The 7,963-nt window shown below is 33.1% G+C and overlaps 1 protein-coding gene across 1 annotated transcript; it reads right to left on the minus strand.

The window, feature by feature from the left end:
• Window positions 1-668: 668 nt before the first annotated feature.
• LOC109813685 (patellin-3) lies at window positions 669-4,192 on the minus strand. The gene is made up of 4 exons (XM_020377918.3): window positions 2,711-4,192; window positions 2,266-2,390; window positions 2,043-2,178; window positions 669-1,185 (listed from the first exon to the last, which is right to left on the minus strand). The coding sequence occupies exons 1-4, from the start codon at window positions 3,920-3,922 to the stop codon at window positions 934-936; spliced, it is 1,725 nt and encodes a 574-aa protein (XP_020233507.1). The 5' UTR covers window positions 3,923-4,192; the 3' UTR covers window positions 669-933.
• Between the last annotated feature and the right edge of the window lie 3,771 nt (window positions 4,193-7,963).

Below are 7,963 nucleotides of genomic sequence, written 5' to 3' on the forward strand. Positions count from 1 at the left end.
CTCCAACTTTAAATATTCCAACTCTAACTCTTTCGACAGATAAGAGATGACAGTTTGGCTCAACTGTTTAGTTTAGGTCGACTCCCCAAAAAAAAAATTTAACTATTTTTTTTTGTTTTTTTTTTTTTCTTTCTTTAAAACACATACATGCTTTCTGTACCAAAAGGAAAAAAAAAAAAAAAAAAAAAAAAAAAAAAAAAAAAAGACAGTCAAATAAAACTTAAATTTAACAATTAAGTTGGGTGTACAATAAACTAATTTATTTAGTATGCAATTTATAATTAAAAAGAACTTGATTAAAAAGTTGTTAACAGGATTCAAAATACTATTTTAGCCACATCTGATTGAAGTTATTTTTAGACATACAACCAAAACTTCGTTTATCCTTTCTGGCTGAGGGAAAAAAACAAAGCTGATATAATATAAGTCTTAACCACAATGTAACAATGTGACATATTGCAGAAATCTAGAGCCATGATAGACATTCACATCACTGTTTTTTCCCTGGTGGGAACACGGATCATGACAGCTCTCAAACACACTTCATGCTCAGGTACGGACAGAGCGACAGAGATAGAGAGAGGTCCCACCAAAATTTACATGATATTTATAACATACAAATGGAGCAACAAGTCCCTCCTAATTAATATGAATAACAACTCAAAAGATACCCCCAAATTCAGAATAGGACCTTCATATTTATCTTCAATGATAACAACACCAATAAATAATTATACCAACAAAAACACAGAAAGAGGTATATATAATAATCATATAATATGGTTGAACACATAATAATCATAAAACAAAAACTTTATATTCAATATGAACAGCAGGAAAATTTAATCTTTGAAGCTCTGGTCTCTTGGTAAAAGTTGATGCAGGAATGTTCTATCCCTTCCCACTTGCACATACTCATAACAATGATAAATTTTAGTCGGAGGACTTGGTCTTCAAGCGATACAAGAGCTTCTTCTTCTTAGAACTTGTGTTGTCAATGGTGAGAACAACTTTCCCTGGTTCACCAACTTTGAAACTGCTGCAAAGCACTGGGTCTTCTGATGAAGCAACCTTTCTAGCCTTCTGAACAATCACTGTATAGCTTCCTTCTGAACTTGGCACAAATTCTGCACCATAGCTTACTTCCCACCCTATTACTCTAAGCTCCCAAGAGAGTAAGCAGTTCTGCATGTTACCAAACACACAAAATAATTATAGCACTAATAAATAAAACCGTTATACCATAAAGATAAATGTTCACAACAAGTCTCAATCTATTCATCAATTGCAATAAGAAGGTACTAGTGTAGGATTTAATTGCTGCACACGTGGTTTTAATTTGCAGAGTTAAGTCCTATAACTGCTTCTAATAGTAATAACTTGAAGATGTAGAGCATAAATATGCAACCCTATACATGAATCGACATTAATGTCATAATCAACATCATTAGGTAAGTTATCTAGACTTTAAAGGGTTTATAGGCTGTTGAATTTTATTTTGTCCTCTTGAACCCACTGCCTCTTTTTTCCTCTAAAGTTTATTCACTTGATTGAACATGAATTTCTCTCATCAATCATTATGAGGTAAAATTAAAATATCTGTCAAATTTAATATTCAAGGTTGCTTTATCGTTTGTACAACCTAGCTAATCAAACATCAAAGTGGTCCACACATTTTATTGGCTCTTAGCAATATTGAGAAATGAGAATTATATGAAAAAAAAATTGGCTAATCCGACATCCCAGTGCCAGCAACAGCAACAGAAAGAAACTGTTTTCTATGTTTGTTTTCCTTTTAACCGAATTGGACTAAACTCTTTCTATGTTGATTTAATTTATTCTCAATTTGCTAATATATTGTGTTCCTGAAATTTTCTTCAGGCCAGCACAATTTGTGGCATAAAATATGAGAAAAATGCAAACAATGAGTAATACTAGTAATGGGAAAAGAGGAATCCTATGAAAGATTCCGCATTCCGATGCTGCATTCTTTGGATTCCCTAAACCAAACAATTTCGACAAAAAACCAAAGGAAAACCCACCTCAGTAACTGGAAATTCCACAGTATGTTTTGCTGCCGGCCTCACTGTGATTTCTGTAACAGCATCGTTATTTCCGAACTCCCCATCTTTGCTTAGTCCTCCATACTTCACCGGAATCTGCTCCGGAGCTATGTATCTGAAAGTGCAAGGGGACAAAAATCAAAAACCACCCACTAACCAAACAACAAAGAGAAAAACAAATTTTGGAACTTTATGTCTTCACCTCAAAAGGGTTTCCGTTGATTTGGAAGGCCCAGCAAAGACAAACTTGCTTTTGGTCCTCTGAGTGAGAAAAGGGCTTATCATCCTATTCACTGCCAGGTACCACCATGGCACATTAATGAACACCTGAACCAACAAACAAAGTTAAAAATTTGACTGGTATATGTATTCAATGTGTTGTTGCATCTCAATCTTTGCACTTTATCATTCAAATCCTTAAGAATGTTAAGGAGTACCCCAAAAGAATTATCAGACTAACAATAAGTACTACTTGTTTCACCACTAAGAATTACAATTATTACAACAAGGTTTGAACTTAGTACCTTGTGCATGTGCATGTTACCCCAAAATTAGAATAATCAAGACTACTAAGAGAAACTACTCACTTTAAATTTCCAATAATTTATCATTAGAAACAATGAACGAAAAAAAGTGGAAGAGAGTACCTGTTTGGCAACAAATTCAGGGTAATTGTCCTGAAGCAATTGAAGTGCATTTTTGGTGGCTTGTCTAAGTTCCCACTTGGCAGGTCCAGGAGAGTTCTTGAGGTCATTGACCTGAAAAATGGTGCAAATGCCACCAGGGTTGAAGTCCAACTTCCTTATACTCTTCTCCAAGAACTGAATTCTCCACCTCAGGAACTTCTCCCTCTTCTCCTCATCAGAAAAAGTCTTCTTGTACAACTCCTTGTTCTGGAACTCCCCATAGATGTTGTAACACACAGGGTGACCCTCCTTGTCAGAGCCATGCATGAACACCACCTTCTCCAACTCATCCCCCAGCTTCTCCTCCATCAGCTCCTCCATCTTAAACTCTTTCCTCCACCGGATCGTGTTCTTCAGCATCACCAACGCCTCCTTCACCTTGAACTCCCTCGCGCGCAGAAACTTGAGCAGAATCACATCGCTCCTCTCATCAGCAAGAAGTGGTATTCCCCAAATGGAAACTTCTTCGGGTGGAAGTGGTGATGAAGGTTCTTCCTTGGCTTCTGGTTTAGAAGCTTCCTCTTCAGGCTGAACAGAAGAAGAGACAGCAACAACGGTCTCTTCAATGGCCTCCACAGTTTTTGCTCCATCGTCATCCACAGCAGCTTCTTCCTTTGTTTCTTTCACTTCCTCCTTCTTTTCTTCTTCCTCTCCTTGTTCCTCTTTCTTTGTTTCAACTTGGTTCTCCTCGGTTTTTTCTGGGGTAGTATCAGCTTCAGTTACAACTTCTTCTTCTTGTTGTTGTGGCTGTGGTTCTTCCTTCTCAGAAGTTGATGTTGTTGTTGTTGTTGGTGGCGGTGGTGGTTTCTTTTCTTCCTTGGAAAAAAACTCGTGGTTGTTGAGTGCCTCTTGAACGAGCTTCTTAAGCTCTTGAAGGGCCTTGTTCTCGTTCTCCGGCAGTTCAGAAAGTTTGGTGCTTTCTTCCTTGAACTCAGGGATCTTATCATCGGTGCTGTCATCGGTGTTGGGTTTGGAGAGGTGAGTCTCGAGAGTGACGTTTTCTTCAACGGGCTTCTTCTCTGGCTCGGGTTCAGGTTGCGGCTGTGAATCTCTTTCCACTGGAACAGTGGTTTTTGGAACATCAGTTAGCACAACTTCTTCCACTTGCACCACTGACTCTTGTGCTGTTGGGGGAGGTGGCGTGTTGGTTTGGTTGGAAGCCTCCTCGGCCATGTTTGACGGTGAATAGTAATGAAGTGAAGAGAAAAGAGGTATAGTGGTAGTGTCTGAGGAGTTAGGGGGTGTTGTGTTTGGGAGTTATAAAGAGTGATGAGTGATGAGTGATGAGTCGTGGGTGTAGTGGAGAGGGTGTAAGAGAAGATCGTGTTGTGCCAGCTTGGAAAGTGGGACCAGTTTTGTTGGCAGTTTGTAATGTAACGTTGTAATTAGGCAAATCATCGGCGGTTTTGCCGCCTCAATTATCCAACGGATCATGGTCCTACTCACCCCCACTTTCCAACCCAAATTCATTCTTCATGTTCATGCTTTTGTTTCGAAAACATGGTGCTGTGATTAACCAGATAAATACAACAAAGCCACAAGAGATGGTAACTTATACGGTAGTAGTATTGCTGTTACCTAAAAGCAAAGGATGCGTTGCACTTTGCATGCTTCTCTTTTGTTGTCATTTGTTATTGTCTAGCTGTACCTATGATTCCGTCCAGGCCATTAAAGCGTTCTAGCTAGGCCCACATTGGATTTCTTTTGCCAATAAAGAAAAAATAATTCATGTTCTAATTAAATGCTCTTTTCTTTTTTTATGGACAAATGTGAAAGAAGACTAAATCACGAATCAATGCCCAGATCATAAAAGATATATAAAATCAATATATGCCCAAACCACAGAAAACCTGACATGTTGACCCCTGTTTTCTTTTTTTTGGTTTCATTAACAATTGCCCTCTTGTTTACTACTAAAACTTGGCCCCTTTTTAAATTTTTGGGGAAAAAATGTTAACATCAATTATGGATTCTTCTTAAGATTGTCTAGTGGGCTCAACTAAGGAGCACAATCTGCTGGCCCAATCTTAACAAAAGTCAGCCCAGATGATGATTGCCGAAGCATTATGAGAACCGAGCCCAAACATGAAATTGCGTACTTTCTTTGGGGCCCAACTTTCAAGGAATAAAAGATTAACTTTGGACTTTGGAGTACTTTACTCCTTATCACCTTGAGTCTCGACAAGTTATAACAAAACGGGTTTGGTGTTTTGGTTAACTCGCTCAGTCCGTCAATAATGGTTGGATGGACTATGCATTTGCCTCAACTTATTTATAGTTTAATTTTTATTTATGAATAAAATTTGGATCAAATATATTTGTATACTTTAAAAAAAAAAAAAAAGTAGTTCATAATTTGCGAAAAAATGATGAAAAAAATAAGTTTTTTTTTTTGTTGAAAAAACTAACTTAAAGAACTTAAGTGTAATTTTTATTGTTAATACCTCACTTTGAATCTCATCGATTTTTATTTGATATCATGAATCTATTGTGTATCTGTTTGCGGTGAAATTCGTCTATGGATTCTTTTTATTTGAACTAGCACAATTTTCAATTTAGATATGTATATCATGCAATTTTCCTTACGTCTCTTCTGTCTGTTATTTACGTATGATAAATTTTTCAAAATGAACCTTCTACATATCAATTATGAATAACTAAGCAAGTTAGACTAGTTAAGTTCCAATTTTATCAGATTTAGAATGCAATGATCTCTATATGTTCTTCGATGATTATCATGAAACGAGATTCATGCAGATAAACATTTAAATGAATCCAATGAACAACGTATATATTAATGACAAAAATCATAATTATTTGCTTCCAATAAGTTCTAAATTGCAATGCACAGGAATTATGAGAAGTAACAAAACTACAATACTACACTATACTCACTAAGATAGAACTATTCTAAGAAAAAAAAAAAAAGGGTGACAAATAAACCATACTCAACAATCTCGTGCACAAGAACCATCATAATAGGCAAGAAATGTATAGGAGCGCGTGAGTATTGAATTTATGACCTCCTGCATGAACAGGATTTGTTTATTTATAGAAACACGGGAAATGGTGGTTACTTCACATGATCTTGACGTGATGTATAACTGCTTTACACATTAGACATCATGGATTAACTTCTCTCAACCGCTAATAACCTCTTGTAACCGTTCCTTTCGAATTATTGTTTAATTTCACTTTCGACCCGTCTCTCTGAGATTATCCATTTTAACCGTTCCTTGCTCAAATAGAATTCAAGCACTTTCTTCTGTTCTTCATTAAGTCGTTATCGTAGTTGCTTCTTGATACTAATATATCTTGATGTGTGTTCGAGTATAATCGAAATCAAATTCCTCGCATAATAATATCATTATTTGATATTTGAGTCTTGTGAGAGAGATCGGGTAACAAATGAGTTTTGTTTAACAAATTTATTAATAACACTTTAGTATAAAAATTGAAATAATTATTTGTTAAATTACAAGACCAAACAAATAATTTTAAATTTAAGGGATAATTTTTTTATTATATTTAAATAACTAAAAATATGTTAATATAATTTAAAATAAAACTTAATATTATATGCGTAATTGAACTTCATTTCACTGAACTTTAGTCGTGGGCCAATGATATAAAGCAAAAGAAGGAATACTGGGTAAAAGAGACAAGGATTGGGTACGCTAGTGTCAAAAACAACATTAATTTGGCATAGTGGCAGTAGCAGTGGAGAACGATGGATACTTGTTTTCTTTTAATTTTGACAACTTAATTAGATAAGGTAGTTTTAACGCGATAGCCAATGGTTGGTTGGCATGTAATGTTTTCGTTGTAGAAAATATAATGAATGTGATGACAATTATTTATGTAGTGTGGGCTACGTATGTGTAAACATTGTTCAATTCTTCTCTGTTCCCTGTCTGTCATGCAGTTAAACTAATCAACTAATCATCCTTTTTCTTTTTCTTTTACCTCGAAAACAATCATGTAATGTTCAGAAACATTATCTTCTTCTTCTTTTTTTCCTTCATCCATGAATGAATAAAAACCGGACGAGTTAATAAAAGTTATGAAGAACAACAAAAATATACTCATATGGTCACATCATATATAGTGCGGATAGAAATAAGTTAAAAGATACTCAGTTCAAGTGTCGTATAAGGAAAAATATATATTATCAAGAAAGATTTATTTAACATTGCGTTTCGGGAGGTAATTTAGTAGAGAATAAAAAAGAAAATGAATGATTATTAGGAATTTTTTTTATTAAAAATGTGTTTAAAAATGAAGATTTAAGTGGATTTGAAAAGATATTATAATGATATTATAATGAAAACAATGTGAATTTAACTTTGTTCTTTTATGGGTAAATTAATATGAAATTTTTCAAAAAAAAATATACTCTATATTGTTGTTTAAATGAATATTTTAAAAAAGTTAATAGAGGATAAAAATATAATTGTCTAAATAATATATTTTTACATAAAATTTTAGTTATATAAAATATAATTTTAAAATATCAACTTTCTTTTATTTCTTAAATAATTTTATTATATTAAATAACTACAAATTTCTCTATAATTTTATTTATTTTATATCAAATCAATTATCACCTATCTCTTTCTATTCCTTCAATTCTCTTCTTTCTTCTTCCCAAAGCATAAAAGTTGACATTCAATATATTACAATAAAATTCTTTAAAAGTTGTGTAATGTACGGGACAAATTAATTTGTTGGAAAACAACATAATATATTACAATAAAATTCTTAAAAAGTTAACATAGAAATTGAAAAAATAATGAAAAAAAGATAATTATTATATAGAAAATAAAAATAAATATACATATGTGTAAAATTATTTTATACCATCTTGCAATTACAAATCATTATATACAATAAATTTATTAATTTTATATAATTACTTTCAAGTCTAATTAATAATTATTTTCATTAATTATCTGTGTAAAAACTTTTAAACTAAATAATATGCTTGTTTAAGAAATACATATTCAGTTCTCTTAAACTTCTAATGTTTTAAACTCAGTTTCGTTTTAATAGATCATTAAATTTTTATTTATAAAAAAAAACTCTAAACTTTAATTAAATTATAACTTTTTAAAATAAGTATCTTAAACCTGATTAAGTATTTTTAAATTTTACCTTTTTTAAAAAATCCTTTCTCTTAAATTGAAATTAATTAAATTATAGAAAAGAAATTCC

Source organism: Cajanus cajan, chromosome 2 (assembly GCF_000230855.2).
Source record: "Cajanus cajan strain Asha chromosome 2, NIPB_CcT2T_4, whole genome shotgun sequence".
Classification (NCBI taxonomy): domain Eukaryota; kingdom Viridiplantae; phylum Streptophyta; class Magnoliopsida; order Fabales; family Fabaceae; genus Cajanus; species Cajanus cajan.